Here is a 16,297-nt window from a genome sequence, read left to right as displayed (position 1 = left end):
AAAATAAATTTAGTCACATATTTTGTTGTGGCATAAATATTCCCTTCAGCTGAAGAATGTCGTGGAGTAGACTCAGAGTCTGAAATATGACCGTGAGCTCCATGCAGACAAACACATAAATTAACAGTGTGAAAGGTTCACGGCCTCAGACGTCATATTTTGGATTATTTCCATTCATTAGTCAAAATTCCACATTCATGACTGCTTATTGTCTCTGGTGTTTGACTGTGAGGCAGCTTCGTGTATGAAGAAGTGCTGTGTTGTTGTGGGTGTTGTTGTGGGGCTCGTTCCAGAGGACGTGTCTAATTGCTGGAGTTATACACTGTAATTGCTCACGCTCTGGAATCTTTGGGTGTTTTGCGTCAATCTTCAGGGCGTTTCTCGGTTCGTTTTCTTCTCAATATTCTGCGTGTTTTTGAAATGCTGCACATGTTGCGACACAAGTGAAGAGGTTTTCTTCTTGTGCGTTTGTTTGCCTAAGTTGGTATGTCTTGTGCTCTTTGTTTCGGCCTCTGTAACTAAATACAGAGTAAACCAAAGGCTCACAGTGAGGACTGCAACATACTGAAAAAGGACGGCACACAAAAGATCAACTTTTAAACCCACAGGTTTTTTTATTCAGGTTCAAACGATCACGACTGAACTCAGGGAAAACAAGAGGAGCTGGAGACCGCGGCCAAAATGAACAAAAACGGGCAGATGTCGCTCCCAGCACCTCCCCCCTAAACTAATTATCAACAGGAAAAACTATCATAAAACAAAAGGCGAAATAACTACCGGAGACCTCCAGCCCAAACTAAAACAACAAACCCAGCAATCTAAAACATGCTGGGGGGAAAGACCTGTGTGGCCACACGTAACACTCTGTTCGGCCTCCATAGAAATATCTTAGTTTCAAACTTTGTAACTTTTCAGCAGGTCATTAAATATTAGTTTTTTTTGGTCTTAAAAAAACTTCTGCAATCAGCGTTCACTCACTCTTACTGCCCGGCCTGGTGTTCTGGTTTTCTTCACTTGCTCTCAAACTCACTGAACCCTCATTTGGTTTAAACTCAAACATTCACTCGTGCAAACACCAACATGTGCAAATCAACAGAACATTTTACTGCAGCTCAGACACAACCTCACGAGGAGTTATAAATGGTTTATACTTAATTCATTAATAAGGTTTTTAACAAGCTGGCTGGGTATTCCTGGCCGTCCTCAGTTTATTGGTGAGCATCCAATCCTGCTGATCACAGAGCTGACTTCTTCATCAGCCAGCGGTCAAACAAAAAGTGAAAAAGTCTGCAGATCTTAATTGTGAAAAATTTCATTCGACATACTTTACAATAAAGCAGCCTCAGTTATAAATGATTAAATAAACAAATAAGCATTAACTTAAATTTTCATTAGTGACTGAATCTTATGTGTGCAAACTGTGTCATAACATATTGATAACTGTATACTATGGAGTGTTTACAACCTGATAAACAAACAAACAAACCCTTTATGGATGTATTTCACTGTCTCTGTATCCACATCTAAACTTTCATTACGCTCAGTTGCTCAGAGTGACTCGATACACCGCGTGGAGTCATGAGTGACGCTGCATGATTCAGACAATACATTGCCGTATTGATATTCTGTCTCACCCCTAACACACACTGTCTACTTCACAGTGTGTGTGTTAATATTTTATCCTATATCTTTAAATAAAACTGATTATTTCTAAATTCTGATGAAAACATGTTGGCCCTGTTGGTTAAACATTTCATGAATAAAACATTTTATCCTCTAAATGATTCATAATTGGTATGAGTCTAAACTAATGATGTATTTCCTCTGTGCAGATGGCGTTCCTGGAGCAGCCGTCCTCCCGCTCTCCCCTGTGCTCAGACTCACTCAACCCCTGGCACCTTTGACGATCCTCACAACGACGCCAACGCCGGCACCTGTGGCCTCAGCACCCGTAGTCCTGAGCTCCCCGGCAGCCCCGGCCCCAGAGACTACCTCAGCAGCTGGAGGAGACGAGGGGCCAGCAACAACGAGCTCCCCCTCAGAAGCGGACCCGGAGCCGGAGGCCGAGCCCGAGGCCGAGACAGACGGGGAGACGGAGGAGGAGAAAGCTCGACGTCTTCTGTACTGCTCGCTGTGCAAAGTGGCCGTCAACTCGGCGTCTCAGCTGGAGGCTCACAACAGCGGTAAGCAGACGTTTACTGCAAATATAGGCGACATCAAAGCCTGCGTGCACTGTCTGAGTGTGGTATTTACCTGCTGTGTCTATGTGCGCCATGACTTTAGGATGGTTATTCCATCGATACACAGCAGCCTCCGTGTGAAACAGTGCTGTTGTTGAGTCTTTGTGCGGACGCTCGTTATCAGCTGGGGTTAACAATCACACGTTCTTTGTCCTCCTCGTGGAGTTATATCTGCCGTCTTCAACAATCACTGTTAGGCTTTGAAAACAAGATTTTGATTCTTCTTCTTTATTTGTTTGTCATTGGTTTCCATGGCAACCATTTATCCAGCTTCGTTCAGGGATCGTGAGACATGCTTTGATTTTGAATCATTGTGCCCAACAATTGAAAGAAAAATGGCGACAGGTCGGTACGCTGAGTCACGGGAGTCTTCAGTCAGAGCGTCGCGCACAGGAATGTCACGCTGACAATCATTGGGCTTGCTACACCCAGCCCGGCACAGAAACGGTCCAATCATACACCGTATGAAAGAAGTGGAGATGGCCTCTTTAAGTGCCTTAAACCTGCAGTCTTTCTACTGGCCAGCAGGGGGCGACTGCACCGGTTGCGAGTGTATCATAAAATGAGCCGACTTCTCAGTTGATTCATTACCTCAGTAAACATTTTCATAATGAGTTTATAGTCACGATCGTTAGTTTCAAGTCTTCTTCAATACAGCATGATGTTCATTTAGAAACTTGTGCTCCCATGCATAAAGCAGGATATACTTTAAAGCATGGCTACCTTGTTACTCTGGAGACCTGTCTACCTGGATAGACGTGCACGATTGTGTTTTCACCATAGACTGTTTTAAAGAAGTGAACGTAGCCACAACAACGCCAACCGTTGGTTTGTGGATTCATGAGTTCAACATTTCAGCCGTCGCCATCTTGATTTGTAGGAGGAAAAAAAGTAAAAAAAGTTTTTCCAGTTTCCTTTTAGCGTCTGAAACAGCCAAAATATTCTGATTTGTTGAGAAGGACACGTCATTCTTTAACAGCTTTGCAAAGACTTGGAACTGCTTGTTATGCATGTAATGTACAGTATATATACACAATAACTACTCTACCTATGCTAAAGTTCTGCACATGGCCAAAGTAATCTGCAGGTGGCTACAATTTAAGGTACTGTATGTGCTTGTAAATATTTTTTTTTTCACTTTTTCACACACATAACCTGAAAGACACACATGCACAAAAGACCCTGTGGACGTGCATTAATGGAGAGATGTCAGAGTGAGGGAGCTGCACATAGAAATGCCCCCCAAGACAGTACCCAGGATAGGAATTGGCACCTCTCCAGCCAATTGCATACTTGGTCTTAACGGGATTTTAACCGGCCACCCTCCGGTACCCAACCCAAGTCCCTACAGAATGAGCTACTGGCTAAAAAAACAGTCCCAAAAAACATCTGAAAAAGAATCAGTCTCTTTCAACTTTAGTTGATGTAGAACTGTAACATAACAACACAGATTACAACTTTGAAAGTTCAAAGTCTGCTGAGCGTTAAAAAGCTGGATCAGATTTTGCGGCTTGTCCAAGTGGTCAGCCTTCAAAGTGGAGGAGGAGTTTCATCATTTACATTTTTTTAAGGTCTGACTCCAGAGTTCAGTCTCAGTCCAACTCCCAGTCCTTCCCTTCACTCCTCACAAACACAGCTCAGGTCAAAGAGTTTCACAAGGCTCTCAACTTTGATCTGCTGCATTTTAGGATAATTTACACGCCGACCCTTTTACAGCGACCCTCATATTTCCTAGATGAGAAGCAGGCTAACAGCCGTGAACCTCTGATCTCACCTCTCCTTCAGGCTGAATCTGTGCGCTGTCGTTCACGTTGTGACAGCTCTGCTTCCTGTTTCAACCCGCAGGTACGAAGCACAAGACGATGCTGGAGGCCAGGACGGGCGTGGGCTCCATCAAGTCTTTCCCCCGGCCGGGAGTCAAGAGCAAACTGGCAACAGCCACTAAATCGTCGACGGGCCTGCAGAACAAAACGTTTTACTGTGAGACGTGTGATGTGCACGTCAACTCAGAGACTCAGCTCAAACAGGTGAGAGGGACGGAGAGTCTGAAAACTGTCAAGCTCTTAAACAATTATGAACCAGCACACAAATCATGTTTAATCGTCACTTTAAACAATTATCAAGTCAGTAAAGGAAAGATACAGATACAGACGTGAGTAATTATAATGTTCTGGCATTGTACTGGGTTTAAATGGGTTATGGAGATCCATTATGTTGAAGTCCAAATATTAAAGTAAGAAAAGTACCTCCTGTACAGGTGCAAACAGATGCACAGATAACCTGCGGTATTTCAGAGTGAAACTGAATAAATGGGCAGATTTATCTGATTTAATTCGATCAATTAAAAGCGAGCATTGCTTAGCAAACACGTTTAAAATCAACCAATCCAGGGCGCTGGCTTAGCTCAGCTGGTCGAGGCTGCAGTCCTCGACGCACTGATCGCAGGTTCGACTCCAGATCTGTGACCATTTGGTGCACGTCATCCCCCACTCTCTGCTCCCCACATTTCCCGTCTCTCTTCCGCTGTCCTGTCAAATAAAGGCAAAGGGCAAGAAAAAACTCATAACTAAAAAATCAGCCAATCCAACTTTAAAAGTAAAGCAGCTTCTGTGCAGGTTATTGGAGTCCTCACAGACGACTGAACATCCATTAAAAGACAGAAGTCTAGACTTTAACAACATTTAAAGCTCCTGTGAGGAGTTTTTCTCTGCTTATGAAACAGACTGAAATGAATTCTGATGACTCTATATGAGCCATAAAATCAAACCAGACCATCAGGGATGTGATTGATTCTTTCTGTATAGTTATTTTTAATGCCTGAAACTGCTGGCGGGGGGGTAGGTGTCAGACAAAGTGATTAAGTGCACGCTGCCTTTGTTTACATTTTCCAGGGCAGAAATTTAAAGTGAGTGAGTGATACATGTGACTGTTAAAGAAGCAGGATGAGATTTTTATGTTAAAAAACACCACTTAAGCATGTACAGGACAAAATCAGCAGAGATAAGAGGTACGGTTTGTCCACAGGGGGCGCCAAAACCAACACAAACTGAAAGTTCCTCACAGGAGCTTTAAATTAATTAAAATAAAATTAATTAAAAAAAAAGCAAAATAAAGAATTAAATTCTATAAAATAAAATAGAATTAGAAGTTAGGAAAATAAAATATATGAATAAAATAAAGCCTATAAATAATAATAGTAGTAACATGACCGCTTACGTCTACTCAAGTGTCCCTGTCAGCATTGATACCAGGCTCTGAAAGCAGAGCAGCTAAATTATCATTCAGTATTTCCCTGACTGTCACGTGTCAAAATGTCATCTGGAAAATCATCTTTTCTCGGCCTCAGCCTCCACCCTGACCCCTAACAGATCGGGAGGAGGAGGAGGAGGAGGATATGCAAGAAATTATTAAATTAGAGCAAAACCGAACACACTCTTTAAAAAGTGACATTTTTGACACATCTCTATTAAACTGCTCTGCTGGCTCCAAAACAGAAGTTCAAACTCACATTTGATGGGATGTAATGTTTGCATATACCTGCGAGGAGTTTCTAGCTGCTTATGAAACGGACTGAAAATCATTCTCGTGCCTCAGCAAACAAGAGTAACAGCAATGAGATTGACTGCATCTTAATAGTTATTTTTAATGGCTGTAACCACTGCCGGGGGCTAGGTGTCAGACGAGTCGAGCCTCTAGATTTTACAAAGATTCACAGTGAGTGATACGTTTGATTGTTAAAAGAAAGACGAGATTTTCTGTGGAAAAACACTTCTTACACTCGAACAGGACCAGGTGCTTTGATTTCAAAACCACTCTGTCACTTTTCACCCATTGCTTCACCTATTATTATGTAAATTTGCACTTATAGTGCCCTGATATCTGACATAATGAAGGAGCTAACGGACATACAGTTCACTATGATTATATGTGGCATCCTTTATAATTCTCACCTGTCCACTTTCTACACGCTCCCTGCCTGTCACCTGTCGGGGCGGCTGCTGTTCCTGATGAGTTACACACTGATGATTTCCATACATTAAAAAATGTAAATACTTTCCAGGTTTAGATTTATCGTAGTTGCTGAATGGTTACATTTTAAAGAGTGAAGCAGCAGTGCATGTCCACTCCTTAACAGGAAAGCCAGTGAGAGAGGAAGAAGTCACAGCTTTTAGTTTGTTCAGCAGTGAATTGGGAATTAATGTGTCTTAAGTCCTCCGACCTCGGTTATATGGAGGGTTTGGACATTGCTAACATTTCCAATACCATCGACCTGCAGAACCTGAGAGCCCCCGCACAGACGTACGGATGCGCGAGCCTCTGCAGACTCACCTGCTGTTTGAATAGGTCTGAATGAGAGAGGAGAAGGGAGGGGGAGCGAGCGCGAGCGCTGTTTCCGCGTGGTCCTAGTGCGGCTGTTTCTCCTGTGTTCTTTTTTTGTTTAATGATAATGTTATGACATACAATAAAGTGCAGCGGGTTGTACAGGAATATAAATGTAATGTAAGGTAAAGCCTAAACTAAAGCAACAACTACGTAACAACACAACGTAACAAATAGCCTGGCCGCCTGTCTAATGAAAAGGAAACAACACAAAGAAGTAAAATAAAGAAACAGACACAGTGAGTACAGTATCCCAAAATATATATATAGTCCCTTAACATAGTCAAAAAAGAGATCCCATGTTTTGTAAAATCTTTTTATTGATCCTCTTGTGACACATCTTATTTTTTCCATCCTAATAAAATACAAAATATCCCTGAGCCACGCGCAGCGAGCAGGACGAGTGGGTGATTTCCAGTGCAGCACAATCAGGCGTCTTGCAGGAAGAGTTACAAAGGCCACCAGCTCGGCTTTATATTGTGATGATTGCAGGTTAGTGGGAGGAACACCAAAGCAAGCTGTTACAGCAGTCTGTCTGACATGGACCCCAACACTTACAGAGATCGGACTGAACATTTTCCGACCAAAATGTGTAAAGAGAAGGGCAGGACCATAACATATGAATATATGAAGAGTTCATTTGCAAAAACAGAACTCAGTTTTTATACATTTTTATAAAACTTATTTTTTTATTGTTTACTCCAGGTGATATAAATCAGACTGAAGTTAGGTGGCTTTGACTAAGTAGAAGTGACATAACAAAGTAGAGGTGTCTTAAAAGATATAACTTTATTAAAAATATATATGCTCAATATTTCCGTAAAGTTTGGCTCGTCTAACCTTTGTAAGGTGTGTACGATGAATGATCTTACATTGGATTAGCCCATTCTCCTGTAAAAAGTGGAGGGGTTCAGTACTGTCCCCTGTGTCCCCCCCAGTAAATTACGTCCCAGAACAGGACAAAATCAGGAAAGAGATGAGAGGTACCACTTTGTCCACAGGGGGCGCCAAAATCAACACAACCCAAAAGTTCCTGTAAGAGCTATAAAAACACTAAATCATTTTCTTAACTGGATAGCTAACACATGGATACACGATTATAACTTGAACAGTATGAATGTCACTATGTAGCTCAGTTATACATGTAGGCATGCACACATGACATCCTGGTTGCTAGGAGACATCAGGTTAACACTGACAAACACAAACATGCACTGAAACAACCTGCAGCTCCTCTGCCACCAGATTTCCCCTCACCCTCTACTTGTACCATATCTATGAAACACGGCTGGTACGTTTGAACTTTCATCAGAACATATGAAGCTGCAGTAGTCGTGAGTTATCTTTCTTTGATGCATTAGATACATGACACACTCACAGAGCACGGTATTGTTCATGTGTCTGAATGTTGCTGCTTATTTAGCCTCATTTACTTCAGCGTCAGATGTCTTTTTTTGCTGCAGTTAAGATGATTTTTTTTCTCGATACTAAGATGCGTCCCTAATAGTAATGATCTTTCCTTTCATCTGGCCGCGCTGCTGTCATGCCGGAGCTCTGAAACGTCTTTGTCATGCAGATTCACTCCAGCAAAACCTCATAAGAAATCTGGTTAAGCGTGTGACGTACACGGCCAGGAAATTAGCTCTCTCCTAATCCCCCTTCTCGAATAAGGAAAACGGCTTCATGTTTATATGATGGTAAGGAAATCAGGTTAGAGAGGAAATCTGACAATAATCTGATCTCTGTGTGATACTTTCCTCAGTGAGGTTTGGCTTCGAGCTGCGGCCTAGCGGCGTGTACTTTGGTTGTAGCTCTGGGCGGCTCAACAAATCTTCTCTTGTAGCTGCTGATCATTCTGTCAGGAGGGAGTTTCAGCTACAACACTCCAAAACTACTCGCTTTTGTCTGAGCTAACCTTGAGCTCTCTCACTGAAAATAGACAGGCTTTGTATGAATTTTTCATGCGGGGACTTTTACTGAGCGCTTCTGAACAGCCGAGGCTCTCCGTGAAAAGAATCCAGCGTGACAAATTTTAGTTACAGCTCGAAACCGGAGGAGAAGAATCCGCTGCAACAAGTTTAGACACAGCCTGAAATCCCACTCTGAATTATTTATTGACTTGAGGTTAAAGACTTTTTTATGTACATGTCAATCCAGATTCTGTCTTTTTGCTTGTTTATTCAGAACCACTGGTTGGTTTTACCTTCAAAACAACTCTCAGCATCTCCTCTGGATGTGACGTTCTGTATTTAACTTGGGATTAATCCGTCAATGGTTTATTTGCCCTGTCCTGTATCGTGCGGTGCCATAAGTGCAGTCATTTTCACCCTGGGTGGCCCCGGTGTCAATGAAACCTCTGTAGCAGTAATACTTTCCTACTTAAGAGGGGAGGTGTGTTTTTAGTCCAGCCCCTCTCCTCTTCTGTCGGGAGAAGAGAGAGGGGGATGGCATGCAGCAAAGGGCTGAGGACAGGAGTCGATAGCCTGTCTTTCTTTCTTTTATGGATTCTTTCGGCCTTTTCACGCCTTTATCGAGAGAGAGAGGACAGTGGATAGCGCCGGAAACAGGGGAAGAAAGAGTAAGAGTGACGTGCGGCAAGGGGTCGAGTGGGAGTCGAACCTGCAGCAGCTGCATCAAGGACTGTAGCCTCTGTTTACGGGCTGCGTGATTTAACCGCTGAGCCGTTTGATAGCCTTTCTCACCTGAAATGACCTCCGTAACATTCAGCGATAAAGCGTCACAAACTACTTCAATTAAAAAAAACATGAACATTGTCACTGTAATGGCTCCTGTCTAGAGAGCAGACTCTAAAGCTGTCGTATCGGAGCAGCTTGTGATAAAAATTGTGCTGCAGAGTTGGAGAACCCCCGGCAAAGCAACAGTTTCAGACGTACACATGCACAACAGATGCTAACATTACCAACAAGTTGCACACCTGGTCTATCATTAAAGTTGATTGTGATGCTGGATGTCTGTTGTTACTCTGTCTATACAATCTTTTTTTGACTTGTGTATGTTTGCAAAATGCCGCTTTAATAACACACTGAACCAGAATCTTTTTGACGCCTGTTTCCGTCTCCTTTTCAGCACATCAGCAGCCGGCGTCATAAAGACCGAGCGGCAGGTAAACCAGCCAAACCCAAATACAGCCCCTACAGCAAACCGCAGAAAGGCCAGAGCAAGCAGCCGGTGAGTCACTGAACGCCTCGCTCACCTTATCAGCAGCTACAGTCCTGCTGTCGACACAGCAATCACAGTGACTCAGACTTAACAGTCTCTTAGGAGACGGACGTAACCCAGGAGAAACCGTTATATCTCTGTATATCTAAGACTCTATTTATTGCCGTTATCCTACTCCAGCCACGTTCTGTTTGTGCAGTTTGCAGGTCAAATAAAAGGCAGAGGTTCTCTCTTGCTGTGTTTGCACGAGACTGAATGTTGGTCAAAGCTGCATGCAGGAACTCATTTAAATCACGCTCTCCTCTTCTAAAGAGTTAAGGTCTGTTAGCGGTAAGGCACATTCTGTCCACATGACGGCACCTAATTAGATAAAATGTCACCTTTCATAACTGGTTCACCTGATACCTGGCTTTTTATTAGAAGTGTGGCAGGAAACAGTGTGATTTAATTAAAAAACTTCATGTATGATAGATAGAAATGGCACATGTGGAGGCTGTTCTGATACGGCACGCTGCAGGCAAATGCAGACTGAGACTAAAATACTATTTATAGGTCAATTTTAATGCAGCACCTCGACGTTTGTTCCTCTGCATCAAGGCCGTTCAGTTCAGCGACAGGAGAGCTGGAAAACCGCCGAACACAAGACGTGTTTACTTTCACTGAGTGATTGTTTAAAGTTCCTCTCATGGCATTGATTAAAACCTCCAAACTCCGACTCTAGAGGACATATTTTGATGTTTCTTCCCATTAAAAATGATCCTTCAGTGCCCTACATTTGCTGAGAAATACTTCGACACGTTTGCCTGCATTTAATATCCACTGATCTGATGTACAAATAGTTCCTGCCTCTAAATCTCTACCAACCAACCCCAGCGCTGGTCTACAGCTCAGGGTTACGATGTATCGCTTTGTGCAACTTTAAAAGCATGACAATAAAAGATAGCATGAGCCTCTGACAACATTGTTAAACAAGTCATTTGTTGCTATTGGTGGATAAACCTTACAAGTCAAGTGAAACTTAACCTGCAAAATCACAATACTACATCTAGCTTCTCCTCTGATACGTCTTGTTTCAGTATAGCATCACCAAAAGGCGAGAGCGTAGCCACGGTGACATCACCTATTGGTTTTATTGGACTGTCATTTTAAAGTCTCTCAAGTCGGCATTTTGGGGGTTTTTTTGGAGCCAGAAGTGACCATATTTGGAAAAGATGGTGGAGCTAGTTGCTAATTCATTAGCTAGCTACGTAGAAATTTCTCACGTTGTTCTCTTCGTGGTGATAGCTGACAAAAGTTGTTTATCTTTTAGAGTAAAAATGGCGATGGTGCAACGTAATGAACACGCCACTTGCTAGTTGTCCCTTGCCGCTTGTTTGCAGACATCTCAGTAGCCCCTTTTTACACTGCCAGTTCAAGGCAGGATTATTACGCCTCTGTTACGTTCCGTCTTCTATGTAGAGCGTACGGAGGCGTTATGGTGGGACCAAGTCATTCCACCTCTGAGCCAGCATCGGAGGTAGTAACAGAGGTGTAACGGCTTCTGTGTAAACAGCGGAGCCGGCAGGGTGGAACAGCCGTGTGTGTGTATTTAAAGCATGTGCTGTTTGTTTACACCTCGCGCATATTTTGCTTCCGCAATGCCGGAACGCCATTTAAAAACCCACACTGGGGCGGCTTTACGCCGGCGTTGCGTGGTCCAATGTACAATGGCAAAGGCTGCATGAGGACGGAGCTTCGTTACGGCGCTGAGGTGGAACCGCAGTGTAGAAAAGGCTAGTGTGAGAGCAAGGCTCTTGGGCACTTTAATATGAAGGTCTATTGGGTTTGACTCACTTTTAGAGGCAGCCTCTAGTGGCCATCTGAGGAACTGCAGTTTTGGCACTTCAGCGTTAACTCAATTTTCAACCCCAGCGGTTTCTGCCTGACTGAATGTTGATGGGACTGGTTCCTTAGATATGTGACCTATGACACCATGCCTGTCTGAATCCAATCCAAGGTTCCTGGTTCGAATCCCGGTTCTGACGAAGTGGGCCTTTCTGTGTGGAGTTTGCATGTTCTCTCCGTGCATGCGTGGGTTCCCTCCGGGTGCTCTGGCTTCCTCCCACAGTCCAAAGACATGCTCGTTAGGTTCACTGGTAACTCTGAAATTGCCCATAGGTGTGAGCGTGAAAGGTTGTCTGTCTGTGTGTCAGCCCTGTGATTGACTGGCGATCAGTCCAGGGTGTAACCCCGCCTCTCGCCCAATGACAGCTGGGATAAGCTCCAGCCCCCCCATGACCCTGAACAGGATAAGCGGTATAGATAATGGATGGATGGATGGACACTGCAGTTTCAAAGCTGAAATGCTCAGCCATGACTGTTAGAGTTAAAAGATCCCTGTCTCTCTGGTTCCTGCTGTCATATGTGGTGAACCCCGGCCTTCTTGCCCTCTGGGATGTTAAGAGCTGTTCTTTTTTTTTTTCGCTCTGCCTGAAGCTGCAGGATGGGTAGGATGCATGACGGAGCCATGCTGCTTCAATGTGGGAAAGATAAGCCCGACGTTCCATCTTGCAGAAGCCCTCAGAAGACGGCATCCATCACACCCACTGTTTGGCGAGACGAAGCGCGGGGGTTAGCAGTGTGGGGGAAATGACTTTTTGTGAAACCCATCATTGACTGAGTTAACGGAGAGGAGCTTCTTTGATGAGCGGAGAGTAAAGAATGCTTCCCATAGGGTTACGATGCCTGAGTCAGTGATTGATAACCCATGACTGCTGCTGCCATGCTGCCGCTGTGAGACCGAAGCTTTTCCATTACTGATACACAAGATTAAGCCAGATAACTTCAGTGACCTTTTCACCCCATTAGGTTGTTTTTTGGAGGATGGCTGCTTCTTTTTCCCCATCCCCATCGTCCATCGTTTCTTCCTCTGTTTCTTTCCCTTCTTATTTTGTCTTATCTAATAAAAACTGCACTCACTCTCAGAGCCATTCTTCATTTTTCAAGAGGGAAACAAACAGACTCACCGCTGCAAACATACCAACAAAAATAGCAGCATCTGACAGATATGAAAGAGGGCTGGATTCAGTGATTTGATGTGCAAGTCTCCCATCGAAGCTGTGGTTACATTCAGACCATCTGGAACCCTTTCAACAATTAGCGTCTGATTTCTGGCACCTGTTTGATCCCCTGTAAAGCTCTCTGGCCCAGAACTGTCTGTGCCTGCAGACTTCAGCAGCAGTGTCCTCAGCCGACGTGTTCTCTGTGTATTCATGTTTCTTGTAATTAATCTGATTTACATGTTAAATCCTGTTTGGGACACCAGCATGATGCCTCTGTGGATCCAGGGAGCAGTCTGGAAAATTATGACAACAAACAGAGAAAATGCATCGACAAAGAGCAGACTGTCAAGTGTCAGAAAGTTGTAAAATCCCAGAGACAAATGTCATGTCTTTGAACTGTTCGTGTACGCTAGCCGACAAGGGCAAACACGCTGCAGCAGCCTAAACGGTTTCCATAAGAGGAAACAGGCTGCAAATTCAAAAACAAACGCAAAAGTCCCAAACAAATACAACGACGGAAACGCATTGCAAAAAGCAGAAACAAATGCATGAACATTAAACACGCTGCAAATACAGAAATGATGCAAAGTCACAAAAACACTCCAAATCCAACCAACACAACGGAAGTGCTCCAGACCTGTGCAGCACGTTCCTGCCGTTTGCATTTGTTTTCGACTTTGGTGGTGGTGGTTTTAAATTTGCAGCCTGTTTCTTCTCGTGGAAACTGTTGCAACGCGATTGCTCTTGTTGGCCACTGTAGTAAGCACTCCAAAACCCAAAGACATTTAAATTACAATAATGTAAAACACAGGAAAGCAGCAAATCCTCAAATTAGAAAAACTGAAACAGGAAAAGTTTTGATTTTGTTCCTGAATGAATGACACTAAAGAAGATTTAGAAATCAAAGTTGTTGTCTCTCGAAAAACACAGTTAATAATCTCTTCATTTTCGCACTAAAGATAAGGACCTTGTATTTATCCTCATTGTCTGAATTCTACCTGAAATGTCGCCCATTGTACCAAACTTAACACTGAAAATATGCACTGACCTTGGGTCAGATTTGAAAACATATTTACTTGTTTTTTTGATCAGATAGTTCTGATTTAAATCAAACATTTTGCCTGTTTTTGTCTGTTTTTTATTTGAGGTTCTTTCAAAGCTTTACGAAAAATGTTCGCGATCTTTTTTCGAGAGACGAGACAGAATAACAACTAAAAATAAATCTTTGATAATAAAAACTCTGACGACACCTGTGTTTTGTTTTCCTTAATGAGACGAGACAGGACTAAAATGTTAGTGGTGAGCTGTCAGATATTTAAAATGCATATTTGTCCCCGCTGTGCGTCTAATCTGTCTGTCAAAATACAAGCAATGCATTCCTGTAACTGGGTAACCCGGTTGGAGATAACGGGTATCAGGAAGCTGGTTATGAACTTTCTGCTATCACAGGCTTTCTGCTATAGGCTCTGTGCGCGCTCACACGTTTCATTTGACGCTTTTTCCACACAAAAAGCAACGACCATCGGCTGTCTGCTTCAGTCAGACTGAGAAGCGATGATGAAAAGTAATCTTTAGATGCTGCGTCCTCATCGTGCTTTTACTGAATGGATGATCTGCTGAAATTGAAGGTCTTAATTTTACCTGAAGCAAACAGGTTAAAACGAGAAGCGGGAGACTGGAGGAGAGGTCATGTTTGGTCAAAAGAAAAAACTTTATAAATAAAGTGTGATGACTTTTTATTGATTGAAACTGGACTAAAATTCTTTGAGTTTTCATCGATTAAAACTATAAAAGGTAAAAATGACTTAAAAGCATCTTTGTCTGAAGACTAAGGCTAAATCGCAAAAAAACAATTTGACCCTTGTGGCTTCTTTTATTGCAGGAAAAAACTGGGTTTGTAGGAAAACATATTTCTCACAGTAAAGTTTTGAAGAAAGTATTCGTCATCCATTGTACTGACTGTGCTCTCTCTCCCTCTCACAGATAAAGCTGTCTCTGGTGAAGGAGCGTCAGTGTCAGCCTCTCACTCCTCAGATCATCCCCGCTCACCTGGCAGCGGTCGCAGCAGCTGCGGCCGCCGCCATCGGCAACTCTTTCTCCCACCGCACGAACCCCGCCACCAACCACGCCCCCACCCCCACCCTCTTCCAGACTCAGACCCTCTCTGCTGCTCTGCTCCGCCCCGCCCCCGGGCCTGTCAGGACCTCCCACCCACAGGTCCTATTTGCCCCCTATTGACCCGTGTGTCCGGCCTCCTGTCCAGGACCAAAACCGTTAGCTTCACCCAGACCAGGGCAAAGGTGGTGTCAGCGCGTGCACTCCTTTTATGCATCCACCCGGGACTTTTCTCATCTTCATACTGTGATCGGACCCTCGTTACTCCTCACTCTTCCTCCTGTATGGATTACCCTGCATTTAAAGCTAAAACTCTGGATTTATTTCTCCATCCACACTGAAACCCTGCTCATTCCCCGACCCCCCGACCTGGACCTGGACCTACATTTTACCGCAATAATGTATAAGACTAACCCCTGAACTATGCAGTGTCATTACGTCATGATGCAAGGCACAGTTTGAGCTAAAGTACAGTAAGGATATGCTTTCAGCGGCGATAAGATCATTGCTTCAGTGGAGGATTAACACCGCTGCTAATTTAAAGGCTGTTACTGATCATGAGCGAGCAAAGGCCCTCCTCTGTTCCTGTTTGCACTTTAAGCCCCGCCTCTGTTGATGTCTACATTAGATGGCTAGACTGTGTTAGATTGTTAGCGTACGTGTCGTAATGTGTGTTTTTGTATTCGTCCTCACATATCTGTGTGTGTGTGTGTGTGTGTGTGTACTTCTGCATGTGTGCTTGTCCATGTATGTACGGATGTGTGTGTGTGTGTGTGTGAGAGAGAGAGAGACAGATTCACACCCACCATAAGCCATTCTAGTCGATATCCAGCACACATATTTCACTGACCACGTCTGGGGCCAGAGGGACCACAAGGCTTGTGTATATTATCTGTCAGTGTGTAAAAGGTGAACAATTTCAAATAAAAGAGTCCTAATTTGTTAAGATGCGCAGTTTGGTGGGTGATATCACATGGAGTCATGGTGCAGTGTGGTGTTTAAAGCATAGACTGTATAAAAAGATGGACAACATGACAGCTCCCTAAAAGTGAAGCCAAACTCTCTCTCTATCGCCCCCTGCTGACTGGCTGCAGTATAGGTCATAAAGCCCGCCTCCTCCATGTTAACAGATGGGACATGAGTCAAACTATAAAATCAAAATACACGTCAAATACATTTTTCTCAAACATGGTTTCTGTCATTATAGTTAGTTCTTATCATGCTGATTTACGTCCAAGTGTTCATTTTTCTGACAAGTTTATTTTTTATTAATTATTTGATGCTGTCAAAATTATGATTGACAGCTCTGTTGACAAATCCGGCTCCTGCAGCCGATCGGTT

General features: G+C 43.5%; 1 protein-coding gene across 1 annotated transcript in view; it reads left to right on the top strand.

Annotated features, from left to right (window-relative positions):
• The window catches only part of znf385d (zinc finger protein 385D), a 99,541-nt gene extending 83,639 nt beyond the window's left edge, over positions 1-15,902 (top strand). The window contains exons 5-8 of the mRNA XM_069656818.1: positions 1,833-2,183; positions 4,086-4,267; positions 9,708-9,809; positions 14,825-15,902. Of these exons, the coding sequence (XP_069512919.1) occupies positions 1,833-2,183; positions 4,086-4,267; positions 9,708-9,809; positions 14,825-15,079 (890 nt within the window). The 3' untranslated portion in view covers positions 15,080-15,902. The remainder of the gene's footprint in view (positions 1-1,832; positions 2,184-4,085; positions 4,268-9,707; positions 9,810-14,824) is intronic.
• Positions 15,903-16,297: the final 395 nt, after the last annotated feature.

This window comes from Semicossyphus pulcher, unplaced genomic scaffold (assembly GCF_022749685.1).
Source record: "Semicossyphus pulcher isolate SPU_LCO1_2020_fin unplaced genomic scaffold, fSemPul1.0.p SCAF_9, whole genome shotgun sequence".
Taxonomy (NCBI): Eukaryota; Metazoa; Chordata; class Actinopteri; order Labriformes; family Labridae; genus Semicossyphus; species Semicossyphus pulcher.
The sequence above is the reverse complement of the archived record's forward strand: the minus strand, read 5'-3'. Positions and strand labels throughout refer to the sequence as shown.